The sequence below is a fragment of the Myodes glareolus genome, chromosome 3 (genome assembly GCF_982192425.1).
Source record: "Myodes glareolus chromosome 3, mMyoGla1.1, whole genome shotgun sequence".
Classification (NCBI taxonomy): Eukaryota; Metazoa; Chordata; class Mammalia; order Rodentia; family Cricetidae; genus Myodes; species Myodes glareolus.
Genome location: NC_142028.1, coordinates 88,696,005 through 88,710,987, shown reverse-complemented (window position 1 = coordinate 88,710,987; position 14,983 = coordinate 88,696,005). Strand labels below are relative to the sequence as shown.

Genomic DNA, 14,983 nt, shown 5'->3' with positions numbered 1-14,983 from the left:
ACTGATTTTGTGAGTTCTTTACACATGCTGGATAGTGACCTTCTGTTAGATGTATATTTGCCAAAGATTTTTCTCCCATTTTATAGCTGCCTCTTCATTCGCTTTGACAGCCTCCTTTGCTGGACATAATGAGATTCCATTTTTGATTATTGGCCCCATTTCTTGAGTAATTGTAACCCTATCCAGAACATCCTTACCTATGCCTGTATCTTGAGGGAAACTTCGTACTCTTTCCCCCTACAGTTTCAGAGTTTCAGGTTTCATGTTGAACTCATTAATCCATTTGGGATTGAGTTTTGTCCAGGATGATTTTGTTTTATTCTTTTGTTGTCAAAATTAGGTGACTATGGTGGTATGATCCTGTGCTTGTGTCCTTTATTTTACTGCAGTGACCCAGGCATCTGTTTTGTGCTAGTGCCATGCTGTCCATAGCGCTAGGGCTCTTGGGTGTGGTCATACTTTCAGCAGTGTTACTTCTGCTCCGGATTGCTTTGACTGCGATCTCTGTTGCTTAGGCACTTTGGGGAAGCTATTGTGAATGGCATTGTTTCCCATTTTTTTCAGTTTGCTTGTCACTGGTATAGTCGATGGCTAATGATTTTAAGTGTGCATGCATCCTGTTGATTTACTGAAATAGTCAAGCAAAAGATACTTTAAATATTCTAACAGTCTTCTACTAATATTTACTAATTTATTTATTATATATTTTGGTCTCTTTTATTCCCTTCAATTATAAAATTTGATTTTATAGTTATAGAAAAATATAAAAATGTGATTAAAAAAAAGTAAAACACTGGTAGCCACTGCCCCCCAGCTACTCCTTTCTTTTCACAGACAATAACTAATTAATTCACATTCACAATCCATTTCCTTCTTCCTGTTCATAGCTCTGTTAAGTATCTTTAATAGTTTATTTTTATTTCCATAAAATATACACAAAGTATGCATGGATTTTACAACCTAGTGAATTCTCTAGCCAAACAGCACTGTTGTATTCAATACAAAAATTCAACAGATTTAGGACAGAAATTTACCAGAAGTTTCTTTCAGGAGAACTAGTATCTTCCATCCAAAGTAGTAATTACTTACTTTGACATCACATACTAGCTTAGCCTGTAAGCTTTACTTTGATGAAGTTGTATAAAAAAAAATCATCTTTAATACTGGTTTTTTTTGTTCACTATTATGCAAGTAAGATTCATTTGCATTACTGACTACAGCCACAGATCATTCATTTCATTATTACATAGTATTCCACTGTATGACTATATCATGTTTTATTTATCTATCACAGGCATTTGTGTATTTTCCAGTTTGCGCTCTCTCTCTCTCTTTCTTTTTTTTCTTTCTCTATCTTTCTTTCTTTCTTTCTTTTTCTTTTTTTTTGAGACAGGTTTTCTCTGTGTAGGCCTGGTTGTCCTGGAACCCACTCTTCTGTAGACTAAGTCAGTCTGAATCTCAAAGAGCTCTGCCTGTCTCTGCCTCCCAAGTGCTGAAATTAAAGGTGTGCGCCACCACTGCCCAGCAGTTTTGGCCTTTAAATAGTGCTCTGGACTAGTGAAACAGTGTAGTGGGTACAGATACTCTTTGTCATGCTGATGCTCTGGAGTGGACCCTGAGGATCCACACGGTAGAAGAGGAGAATAGACCCTGGCAAGCTGTCCTTCATTGTGTGTGCCCTGGCTCACATATGCACACACACATGCAGTAAGTAAAAGCCATCAAACAGTGTTGCTATAAATATCATTGCAAATGATACGTTGACCTTTATGAATCTTTGTTGGAACTCTGGGTATAGAGGATGTGCATGCTCACTTTTAAGATGAGCTTTGATGTGGTTCCATCAGCAGAGACAAAAGGTCTAATTTCTCCAGATTTTTGAAAACACTTAGTATTTCTCATGTGGGTTAAGGAGACTCCCTTTATTTTTGAAATGTTACAGTCATATATTGCATTATAGCTGACACCCTTTGTCTGGCAATGTTTTTATTTTCCCAAGTGTAGCTGTGTAAAGTTGTTCATTCATTTACTGTGGTGATAAAGTAATGCACTCAACTATTACACGGTATTTTATCAGTTTTACTTTTAATAAACACGATGAACTGCTTCCAGGTTTTGGCTCAGTGAATACGCTTCAGCAAACATTTGTGTAGAGGTGTCTTCCGATACATTCTCAGGCATTTGCACATGTGGAGCAGCTGAGCCACAACATTTTTTTTTTTTTTTTTGGAAGAGGGGAGCCAACTCTGGGTTGTCCTCTGACCATCACACATTCACCCGGGCACACACTGGAACTCAAGAACAATTTTACTGGTGTTTGAGAGAAAAACAACAGTCCAGTCAAGCTGTAACTCTTGACAGCTGCCAAGAGGAGGGAGATTACAGAGTTATTTAGAAATAAACTCAGGGGCTGGACAGCTGGCTCAGAGAAGTTAAGAGCATGTACTACTGTTCCAGAATTTAGTCCCCAGAACCCACATCAGGCAGCTCACAACTGCCCATAATTTTAGCTCCTGAAAATGCGATGCCCTCTTTGGGAGGTACCTACACTCATGTGTACATACCTCCACACACATAACTTTAAATAAAGAAACCTTTTTAAAAGCCCACAAAACTCAGAATTCAAAAAGAAAAGTCACCTGTGGGGCCAGCAGGATGTCCCTGGGGATAAGGGTGTTTGCCACCGAGTCTGATGATCTGAGTTTGGTCTCAAGGACCCACAAAGTGGGAGAAACAGCTCTTCCGAGTTGTCTTCAGACCTCCACACATGTGCCAGGGTGTACATACATGCTCACACACGTGTACCCACAAATTAAATAATTAAGCGCAGCAAAAATACTTTGGACAAAGGAAAGTTACCTGTATTGTCTTAGTGCCAGAAATAGTCAACTTTTCTGCTGGCTTTATCTCAGGAACAGAAACCATAGTTCTCGACATGCCCATTCTGCTTTGGGTGGCGCCAGCATATCCTTTCCCTAAATTTGCTTTTGACGGGCTACCAAAGCTAATAGACTTCCTTGTTTGTGCGCTGGGGCTCCTGGACAAGGAAAACAAAAGACAGAGGACCCAGAATTGAAAAGAAAATTCAAATTAGAGCAAAAGTAGACTTTCATTTAGAAGTACAAAGAAGCCAAACAAGTACCACGCAGCAATTGCTACCTGACACCTCTTCTGTCAGCACATTTCTAGAGTTTACGTGTACAGTCATTTCTGAAGCTACTCTACAGGGTTAGAACTAACACCACTTTATGTAAAAAGACATAGGGCCATTAGGATGCTTCTGTGGGTAAAGGTGACTGTGGCACAAGCCTGGTGACATGAGTTCAATCCCCGAAGCCCATGTAAAGAGTTAGATATGGAGACAGAAGTGCCATTCGGAATCTCGCCAGCTAACCTAGAGTAGGTGGTGCAGCAGGAACAGTTAGAGAATCCACCTCCAAGTCAAGACTAGAGACAGCCAAGTCCCCAAAGCTGTCCTCTGACCCCCACATGTATGGTCACTCTCATTTATGTGCCAATTCACACTCACACACAATAAAAATGAAAACACATTTTAAAAATTATATAAAGATGGAGAGGCTTAAAGGAAAGCATGAGATAGGAGATTTGATTCAAACGGAAAGATGCAAAAGCCATACTGACTTCTTCTCTGGGTCTTAGTTTTCTTGTTCATAAAACAGGGTCCACAGGTCATTATGAGGACTTCACAAATTTAGCTTGGGAAGTACCTGCCAAAATGCCTGTCAGTGTACAGTGGCGTACAGTGCAGGGAAGCAGGCAAAGTTAAACATGAGCAATAAAGCAGGGGGGAGGTACCCCATTTCTTTTTGAACAAATTACACAATTTTAAACTAGGAAATTAGAGTAAAATATTTAAGGACTGTATTATCGTGCTACTGGATTTAGTTCACAGATTCCCAAGTTAGGCCCAACCTCTATGCTTTACCATTCTAACTCTTTGTATTGAAAGTTTCTATGATATTTAATTAGATTCTAAAAAGTAAATACTTTCAAAGGAAGCAATTTTGGCTTTTTTTTAAAAAAAAAAAAAAGCAAAACTGGACAGTGATGTAGTTTTCCTGCTTTACTTCTTTTCATACCACCCAACACTGTTTGGGTTTAGATGCTGTTTTGCACTCTTCCACAGAGCACAAGCATATTCAGCGTGGGAATTTTATCTCCTCCATTATATCCCCAGTGCCTAGCACACTGGCCTGTTATATGCATTGAATAAATATTTGAATTTGTATTCATTTGAGTGCCCTACCCTGGATGCCTTCCTTTCCTTCGAAAGGAAGAACTTTACCACCAAAATCAGAAATAAAAATACAAGTCCTATAAAAACTGCTTTGTAACATCTCTACTATCTTTAAAGAATTCTCTTGTTTCCCATAGACTCCTCTGAATTCATCCTTACACATTTTCCCTTTCCACAACAGTTGCCATTCTATGGAGGCTGGAGAGATGGCTTAGTGGCTAAGAGCACTTACTGTTCTTGAAGGACCAGAACTCAGTTCCTAGCACCCACAAGGTAGTTCATAACTACCTATAACTCTAGTTCAAGGAAACCCAATGCTCTCCTCTTCCGACATTCACAGGAACATACTATTTCATCACACTGAGTTCAATAAAACTGATTTATTAAGTGTCTGCAATGGAAAAGGACGAACTCACAATACAGAAAAGGGCAGATGCCATCCCTGATTCTGCGCTGTCTCTCCAACATCCTGGGTCTCCCCTCATGTTAAGCAAGAGCCAGAGCAAGAGACTGAACATGCTTTCTTTTGCATCTTATCAGTAGACATGTAGCACCTTAGACCATGCCCAAAGAGCCAGAGTCCCCCAAAAGTTAATTGGCTGAGTGGGTTCCCACAACAGTTCCCCCTTTTGTCTAAATAAGAGGGTTCTAAACATAATAAAAAGGTATATACAATAATAACAAATATTATGTATTGTCCGGGAGGAAGAAAAAGCAAAAACTTACACAAAAATAGAACTATAACCAACATGAACAACATCAAGCAAGAAACACATGCTAAATGTCCAGTCTAAGGAAATTAGCAAATAACAGATTATCTCAGTAGATGTCCTATCCTGGGGACTCTAAGTCTGGAACTTAAAATGTCTTATCTAAGTTATGAGAGGAAAGTAGCTGTGACTGTCTAGTCTTCAACCCCATCAAAGACCTGAGAAGAAAAATAATATACCTGAGTAAGCAGAAGTGCGAGCAAGCAACTTCCAAAAGGTGCAAGAAATGACAGAAGCAGCTGGACACCTGGACAGTCACTCAAAGTCTCATTTTCAACATTGGGGCAACCAACTTCAGCTAAGGCCTAGAGTATCTGACAGACCATTTTCAGAAACAGGAAATTTCAAGACTGCTCTGCCCTGTCTTGGAAAGTTTCAGCAGTCACTTTGCTGGGGTATTCTGCTTGTGCCATTTGGAAAGCATGCATACTGTCAGCAGTCGAGGCAAGGGCAGTCCTTTGCCCAAAGGCCGGCACTGCCAAGAAGAAAACAAACTCCAGTGGAGTGTCTGTGGTGTCCAACATTCTCTCGGGAATAGGTCCGTGCTGCCAGGAGCAATTGTGTCTCATGTCAACGGAATCCTGAGTTATTTAAATGCCGTATTCAACAGTTCTTTGATGTATTTTAAGATTGCGTATTTATGCAGAGTACATCTCTGAGCATCCAGAGAATCTGACTAACATAACTTAAAGGATGACAAACATGGGTGACTATTAATCTGTAATTCTTAAATAACCTGTGTATCTGAAAGACTTGGGCTTTATATAAGAATGTAAACAATCTTTAAGCAGGTGTGCAGCATGAGGACAATGACCTCGAGATTGTATAAATATAAAAATATCTTCATCGGAAGTAAAAATGTATAGTGCAATATGACAAAGATATCCTTAAATTGCATCAATATACAAAATATATTAAGCAGAGGTAGAAAATGACAAAATAAGTTTACATCTGTGTACAAATATTGTAAAGAGAAATAGGAACATACACAATGCAACAAATACAATTTGAATTTGTATCAATATACAAATTGTCTTAGACAAAAATAAAAGATAATTTTACATATGTATCAATATACAAGAATCTATACCAATGTAAATTGTCTATAATAATTCACAAGTAGGTACATTAATCTACCTATATCCCATCCCATCCATTCCTCTATTTTTCTTTTCCAAAAAGACACATCTGAGCCTAAACTTCATATTCAACCTCCAACCCTATACTAACCCCTAACAGATGACAGTTATTCATAACCCTAAGAAGACAAAATCTGTTGGGAGAGGGACGTTGTTTTGTAGAATTACTTCCAGCTGTCGGGGGAGGGAGGCGATGGCATTTCTATGGGATCCTGTGAAAGCTAAAATGAATGTAAAGTCTCAAGAGTACTGTCTGTAACAACTGTAAACAGTCTCTGAGTAGTCGGTAGGGTTTTTTTTTTTTTAAGTTCTTATTTGAAGTTCTAGCCAGAGTGTTGTAAGAAGGTGCACCATCTCAGCTAGGCAAGTTGGAATCATCTTGAGCAGTTTGTAACCCAAAACCAATCTTTGAGCGGCGTTTATCAGGCCAATGGCATCGTAGGAACCAGGGAGAATCGTTGTTGTAGGGCCCAATCTTCTTTCTGGATACTTCAGAGATTACTGTAAGAAAATTTATTGTTCACTGTGGAGAATTTAAACATTATTAATATTAAAATGGAAAGTTAAAACTTTTGATATTTACTCATCTTAAGAAAGGTAACAAAGAGATGAAAATAGGCACTGGGAGAAGCAGAAATTTGTGGGGGAGGGGAAGATAAGAGAGTATTGACAACAACAGTCCCCAGATTTTTGGTTTTCTTCTGTCTCATACCAGGTGGCTCTTCTGATATGAGACAGAAACTGAATTTTTCTTTTGACCACATGCTTGGATTTAAAGGAGAGAGCCACAAGCACACACATGTACACTTGCTTATGCGCACACATACATGCACACACACGAGCACAAAATAAATGTTTGGAAAGTTGTTGCTGTTCCATCTGAAACTAAATTTTATCCATATTCTAGAATCTAGCACTGTTTTTCAGGAACTGATTTTCAGCAAGTCTTAAGACTCCTCTATCTTATTCTGCCATGAATATAACTCTGCTGTGGTTTCTCCTATACTTAAAATATTTCCCTTTAACGATGATGACCTCTGCCTACTACAGCCTTTTTTCATTTTATAGCCTGATTTCCTAAAATATTGATGGGTTAGACTTTTTGTAGTGCTAGGGTTTGAAAGCAGAGCCTCACCCCCTATCAAATGCCCTACCACTAAGTTCTTTTTCCAACCCTGTCCACTTCTTTATTCCTTTTACATGTTCCATAATTCAGCCTCATGTTCTCCTACTGCATAGAGACAACCTGAATTACAATAATATATTCTCTCAAACTACTGACTCTAAGACTTTTTAGTATATACCTTGTACTACCCAATGGTTGACCAGAACCTGAAAAGAGAAGGCAGGAAGAATAGAGGAATAGCAAGCTGGCGAGTTCAAGATTAGCCTGGACTACATGTGCCCTGTCTCAAAATATCAAAATCAAAAAGTTTTAACTGTTCAAACAGGTGTATGAGACATCACAGTTTCCTACTGTTCAATCTCCAGGCCCCCGATCACTAGGCCCTTCCATTTTTTCCCCCTACCTATTACTCTTTTAGATTTCTCGTCTAAGTCAGAATCGTAAAGAACAGTTCAACTTTTATCAGTATGGCCATCGGCTTCATCTTTTCTGTCCTCTCCCAACCATTGCTGTTTTTCCACTGGGTAAAAGGAGTTTCAGGCTTTCATGTCAACTTGCCTCATCTAGAAAGAGAGCATGTACCTACCAGATGGGCACTGGCTGGGAAACAGTACTTGACTGGTCTAGAAAGAGAGTATGTTCCAGATGGGCACTGGGCGGGGCACAGTACTTGACCCATAGATTTCTTTTCTTTCCTTCCCTTTTTCAGATACATAAGCAAGCATCAGAATATAGTTTAGCCTCACTATAAACTCAGACTAAACAGCTTTAGCCCAAAGTTACACTAAGAAAGGTGGTTTCCCATGTGCGGACACACCTCCACCTTCTGCTATTTGGCACCTGACATTAGAAAAGATATTGCCTTAAGGGTACACAACTGGTGTAGGCGGTCATTCTTTCTATGTGTTGCTTGTATTCGTTAATAAAGAAAGAAACTGCCTTGGCCTGATAAGGGGAGAACTTAGGTAGGCAGGGAAGATGGACCATAATTCTGGGAGGAAGAAAGCAGAGTCAGAGGAACACCATGGAGCCGCCAGAGTCAGACATGCTGAACCTTTCCTGGTAAGCCACTGCCATGTGGTGATATAGAGATTAATAGAAATGGGTTAAATTAAGATGTAAGAATTAGCCAACAAGAAACTAGAGCTAATAGGCCAAGCAGTGATTTAATTAATACAGTTTCTGTATGGTTATTTCGGGGCTAAGCTAGCTGGGCGGCCGGGACGAACAAGCAGCCCTCTCCTTGCAACAAACAACAAACTCCATCTTCCAGTTTTGGCTACTAAGTTCCTTACATATCAAGGAGCTGGAGATATAACTTCCCTTCTTTTTACTAGGTTCACCCAGATTTCATGAAATTTTGTCATTTGTGATTATAATTGTTTCAACATGTTTATGTCCCAAAGAAGTAACAAAACCTGTAGCCACTTGAAATTTTTATACATTTTATACACACTGAATTTTTTTTATCATGTTCAACTAAAATCCACATGTGTATACTTGTAAATGTGTTTTGGTGATATATCAAAAGGCTGGATAAAAAACACACTGCTTTATAAACATGGGTTCTCTGAACTTCTTAAAATCTATTAAGATGGTATTTTTGGGTCTATTAAGTGATTCAAAAGCCTTTAAAATCCTTTGTTTATTTTAAACAGTATTCATTGGAATATTAAAATAAGTTTCATTAAGCTACATATTTTAATGTTAAGATACAGACTTCAATAGATTTCTTTCCAAAACAGGTTCTAAAGGAGAAAGGATTTGATCTGTGTAATAATCATGGGTAATGTAAAAAACAATAGGACACAAAATCACTATATATTAAAACATACTTTGGGTATCTAAGTGATGTATCTTAAAGTCTTTTTAATTAGGTAAATACTATGGCTTAATTCTTCAGAAATATTATCAATATACAAATTATAAAGTTTTTGAAAGCTGTTATACACAGTAAATGAATTTAAATCTTTAAATCTCTAATTCTCATAGTGAATTAGAGATATAGTCGCAACAAACAGTGACATCCACAATGTACATTTTTTTCAAGGTTTTTTGTGCAATTTGAGCTAAAGGGAAAAGAAGTACTCCTTTTGCCCACTGATAAGCTGAGGACAGAATCCAGTGCCTTGGACTTGCTATTGAGCTGAATCCCTGACCGCCTAAGTAATCTGATAAACAAGGTGCTGGTACCTGCTTTAAAACTCTGTTGATAATTAGGCCACATTCTTGTTTGGAAGAACCCAGCTGTCATCTTTACACTAGGAATCACACTTTTTAGAAGTACAGATTTGAAATTAATAATCACTTAATACTATGGGAGAAATACTCATGGTTAGTCCCCAGGCCCCCAAGAATTACAAATGATTATCCAAATCAGCAGTTCTCAGCCTTCCTAATGCTGTGACTCTTGAATACAGTTTCTTATGTTGTGGTGACCCCAACCATAAAATTATTTTCATTGCTACTTCATAACTGTAATCTGTGATTATAAATCATAATGCAAATATAGGACATGCAGGATATCTGATATGTGACCCCTGTGAAAGGGTTGTTCAACCCTCAAAGAAGTCACAACCCACAGTTTGAGAACTGCTGATCTAAATGAAAGCCGTAAGATCTGGTTTTCAAATCCATATTTATGTACGATTATGTATGTGCTACTTATGTGTGCTTATTGTCCTTATCGTTTACTTGATCGCAATTAGCTTCCAATTTTTTAAATAAATTATAGCTGCTAAAATAAGCTCAAATGCCTTTCTGTTCATGGCATGACCGCAGTTAGGGTAAAGGCAAGGATCAAAAAAGGAGATTTAACCAAGATGGTTATGCTAAGGTGTAAAATTGAACAGCCCTAGTTGGGACATTCTGATTTTCCTGTCAAGTTTGGTTGCCCAGCTGTTGAAAGGGATAATAGCCTTAAAAAAGACTTGAGACTTGCTACTCATAGCACAGGAGGATGGCTTCTCTCTCCCTCTGCTTTCAGCTCTCCCTAAGTAGCAGGCATACAGCTAGCTGGAAAGTAAGGGAAAATGTCCCAAACTTAACTTGTTCTGGTTGTCTTATGAGTCCAAATAAAACGTAAACAATTTTAAACAAAAAGTTTCTAAGTATCTGCTACACCAGGATTTAAACCTTTAAAAAAAATGGGCAAATTTGTTGGCACAAGAATCATGTCTGCAGCCCTGAACGGAGTCTGTGTCAAGCCCCCTTGTCGCATTAAATACATTTACCTTAAACGAAATAAGACAGAGAAATCAGGTAAGTCAGTAGCCTTAATTTAGCCTTATTTTTTGATTAAGGCGAAAGACAGAGGAAAAATGCTTTCCTGTGAGAAAGTACTGAGTGATGATTTTGTCTTACAGTGATGGTATTTCAGAATGTGAATGGGACAGCCCCAGAGCACTAGTGGGTTACAGAAAGGTTCATAGAAAATGAACACACTTATAACTAAGCTGTTACAGTTAAAGGACAATAAATGGCCACACGATTGGCTCTGCTACATTAAGTTTCTTAAGCACTGTCTTAGTCATGATCTCAGAAGAACAGATTTAGAGCAGAAATGATTTTTATTTTCCTTTTACTAAGAGACACTTAAAATTTGTGATTAGATCTATTTTTGTTTTCCCATTGGGTAAGGCTTTCACTTGCTGTATAGGCATTGCCTTAACAGTAAGGGTAATTCTTTTTAAAAGAATCAGTCCCTCTTGAGGGAGTCCTGCTAAATTACATAGTGATCATGGAATTCAATTCAATAAACCAATATTTTAATCTATTTATAAAATTTTGTCTATTAAGTAAACGAATGACACTAATTCTTCAAATTAACTAAAGCTTTGGCTCTCATCCAAGATCTGTCCGTTCTGGAAAACATCCATTTTGTCATTATAAAGTAAGTACTTATGTCCTATGAAAAATTAAGTAAAAACTATATGAACTATTTCTATAAAAGGATTAACGTGCTGTTAAAAGAGATTTGGAAATATGGCAACTAAAAAAAAATTTTAAAAAATGGTTCTAAGAATTTTTCCCAAGATGAAGAAAAGCAGATGACTTTATCATGGAAAGATCTAAGATTCCACTCTGCTTGGAGAAAAAGACTACCAGGTACTTCATGCTTTAGGAATTAAATCTGTACTTCTCATATCAAACTTCTGGGCATACATCTACATGGACCTCAGAAAAACAGGGTGATACTCACTTTTGGGTGCATTAACAAATGAGTATTTCAAATAAGCGACAATTTCCCTCATTAAGAAATTATTTATTGTGTGTGTATATGCACACCATGGCCTGCCTGCAGAGACCAGAGGACAACTTACCGCAGCTGGTTTTCCTTCTATCACATAGGGTCCCTGGGAATGAACTCAGCTCATCAGGCCAGCAGCACACATACAGGCCCATATTTTGAAGTGCTCTCTCTCTCTCTCTCTCTCTCTCTCTCTCTCTCTCTCTCTCTCTAAGATTTATTTTATGAGTGTGGGGCTCCATGTATATATGTGTACCTCATGTGTGCCTTCTACTCACAGAGATGAGAAGAAAGATCAAGAGCATATCAGTCTCTGATGGATGGCTGTGAGCCACCAGGTGGGTGCTGGGAACTGAGCCCGGGTCCACTGTAGGAGTAACATGAACTCTTCTGAGTCATCTCTCCAGCCCCACTTTCTATATTTTTAAAATCCTTTTATGAATAAATCTTTTAGTAAATGTTTAAGATGGTCAATATCTTGCTTGATAGTCTATCTCGCTTTTCTATTTATTTATTTACTTATTATGTATACAATATTCTGTCTTTGTGTATGCCTGCAGGCCAGAAGAGGGCACCAGACCCCATACAGATGGTTGTGAGCCACCACGTGATTGCTGGAAATTGAACTCAGGACCTTTGGAAGAGCAGGCTCTTAACCTCTGAGCCATCTCTCCAGTCTTCGCTTTTTCTTTCTTTCGCTTTATTTATTTATTGAGATAAGGTCTCTCTGTGTAGCCTTAGCTATCCTAGAACACACGCTGTAGATCAGGCTGACCTCGAACTCAGAGATTCATCTGCCTACTGAGTGCTGGGATTAAGAGAGTGTGCCACCACCACCAGTTCCTTGACAGTCTTAAATGATGAAAATAACTTCAGTTTTAATGAAGTTACCACAAGGATATGTCCTCTCATTATCATGTTTTTGTTATGATTGCTTCCTCGTGCCTTCCATTAATAGTTGAACTGGGATGTAAGTGATGGGAAGGACCAGGCCTGAACCAAGGTAAGTGATGTCCTCAGACTTCATCAGAGATGTTTCTTCATGCAATGGAGGGCAGTTAATTCACAATTGGTCCAAGTGCAGAGATTAAGTGACTGTCAAGTGTTCGGCCAAAAATTGGATATCTGTACCACATAGCATCCCCAAGACTCAGAGACTCAATTGGAAGTGGAAAGACTGTAAGAGCCAGAGACAGGGGAGACAGGAGCAAAATGGTGCCTTCTGAACATCACAGGATTGCTGCACTCATAAACTTAGAGCAGCTATAGCTGCTTGAAAAAAAGCAAACTAGTCAACAGTCTAGCTGAGATGCTATGGACAGCTGACTTCATTTGTATATGCATGAGAGTGGGTTTTCTTTAAGTATGTGGCTCCTATACCAATTGTAATCTGTGGATGACCCCAAATCCAGAAATGTATGAACAGTACAAATTACCAGGTTATTAAGCTAAAAACTAAAAGGACATAAAGTTGAGGGGAACAGGGAGGCTGAACTGGGAATGAGAAGAGTTGAGGTGTGATCAAATACACTCCAATTTCTTAAAGAATAAAAACATTTATTGGAGAAGAATTCAAGTATTCTTGTACACACCATAAATGCAAACATACACATATACAAATTTGGTGACTCTCAAAGTGACTGACAGAGTTGATAGGACTTGAGTGATGCTTATAAACTCAAAAACTTTATATCTATTATTTTGTAACTCAATTCTTACTAAAACTCCAAGACACATATATGAAGCTGTATTAGAAAAATGCCAAACTAATCCCATAGCTAGTAGGTACTTATCAATTGAACCAAGTCTTTCCCTCTGTGGAAACTGAGTTAAGATATATACTTCACAGAACTAGAGTGAGTAGCTTTAACTTCTTTATTTTTTATTAAATCCTTCCCATTTTAATTGTTTGGATAGGATGTGCCATACATTTTTCTCCATTCCCCTTTCACCCTCCTCCCTACCCTCTCAGCTTCCCCCTTGCCCTTCACGGTCCCAATTTACTCAGGAATTCTTGTCTTTTTTTCCCCCCTTCCTAGGCAAATCCATGTCTGTCTTAGGCTCCTCTTTGCTACCTAGATTCTCTGGGATTATGGCCTGTGGGCTGGTTGTCCTTTGCTTTATGTCTATTAGTTACTTAAGAGTGAGTACATATTTTTGTCTTTCTGGGTCTGGTTTCCCTCACTCAGGATGGCTTTTTCTAGTACTGCCCATTTGCCCGCAAATTTCAAGATGCCATTGTTTTTTTGTTTTTTTTTTTTTTAACCACTGAGCATCCATTCTTCGGTTGAGGGGCAGCTAGGTTGTTTCTAGGCTCTGGCTACTATGAATAATGCTACTATGAACATAGCTGAGCAAATGTCCTTGTGGTGTGAGTATACATTCTTTGGTATATACCAAAAAGACAAAACGGCAGCCTACAGAATGGGAAAAGATCAGAGTCTGTAAGGGATTGGGAAGGAGCCAAGAAATGTTTGTTCTATCTGCTTAGGAAGATGTGTTTTGCTAGAAGGAGCCTAGAAGTCTCTTCCATTTCAGGGGTCTTGTTTGTTCTCTCCTGCTCAGTTGTATCTTTCACTGACAGAGAAGTGTTCACCTTGCATGAGGATGAGTGAGGTAAATCACAGATCCCGCCTAGGCCTCAACACCCCTTCCAACTCTAGTGATCTTACTTCTACCCAAACTTGGACACACACTCACTCCCTTGCCTCCCCATGTGATAATGGGGTCATGGTGTACACGAGTTATTTAAGTAAGACGAAGCTACAAATCTTCAAGAAGCTGTTGATGGATAAGAAGTTCCTGCTGGACTCTCTCAGCATCACCTGGCAGCAGCTGAGCAGAGCCAACTGGGCAGAGATGGTTCATTTCCTAGTAGAATCCCTTCCTGGAGCACTGGCCTGGAATGTGGCTCATGAAATCCTACAGAAAATGAACCAGAGAATTTGTTCCCTGCTACTGAAAGAGTTAAAGGACATTCTTCCTACCTTGGAACCAAAGGACTTCCATCTAAGGAAGCCACCGCTGAGTCTGGCGAAAGAAGAATGTGGTAAAATATGGGGAGTACAGACAGCACCTGATGGAAAAGAGCCTCCCTGTGTGGGACAGCACCGTCTGGCCTGGAAACACATCAATGTGAGAAACCACGAGGCAATCTTGCCATGTCTTTCTACCCAGGAGTCCCCAGGGGAGACAGCCTAAGATAGTGGTCATCCATGGAATTCCTGGTATTGGAAAAATAATGCTGGCCAGAAAGATGAGGCTGATGTGGGCGCACAACGAGTTCAATGTGCACAAACTCAAGTATGCTTTCTGTTTCCACTGCCGGGAACTGAACTGGGTGGGAGAGTACAGCTTCTCAGGGCTGATTGAGGGCCAAGAGCTTGTATCTTGTATCTTGTATCTCAGGCTCTTGTATCTAAGATTCTATCCAGACCAGAT

General features: G+C 39.0%; 1 protein-coding gene across 5 annotated transcripts in view; it reads right to left on the bottom strand.

Moving 5' to 3' along the window:
* Dnai4 (dynein axonemal intermediate chain 4) overlaps positions 1–14,983 on the bottom strand; it is a 74,812-nt gene that overhangs the window by 48,938 nt on the left and 10,891 nt on the right. For 4 of the 5 annotated variants that reach the window (XM_048453206.3, XM_048453209.3, XM_048453208.3 and 1 more), the window contains exon 2: positions 2,860–3,037. The exons of the other annotated variant lie outside the window; for it this stretch is intronic. In XM_048453206.3, the coding sequence (XP_048309163.3) occupies positions 2,860–3,037 (178 nt within the window). The remainder of the gene's footprint in view (positions 1–2,859; positions 3,038–14,983) is intronic. 5 annotated transcript variants of the gene reach the window in all.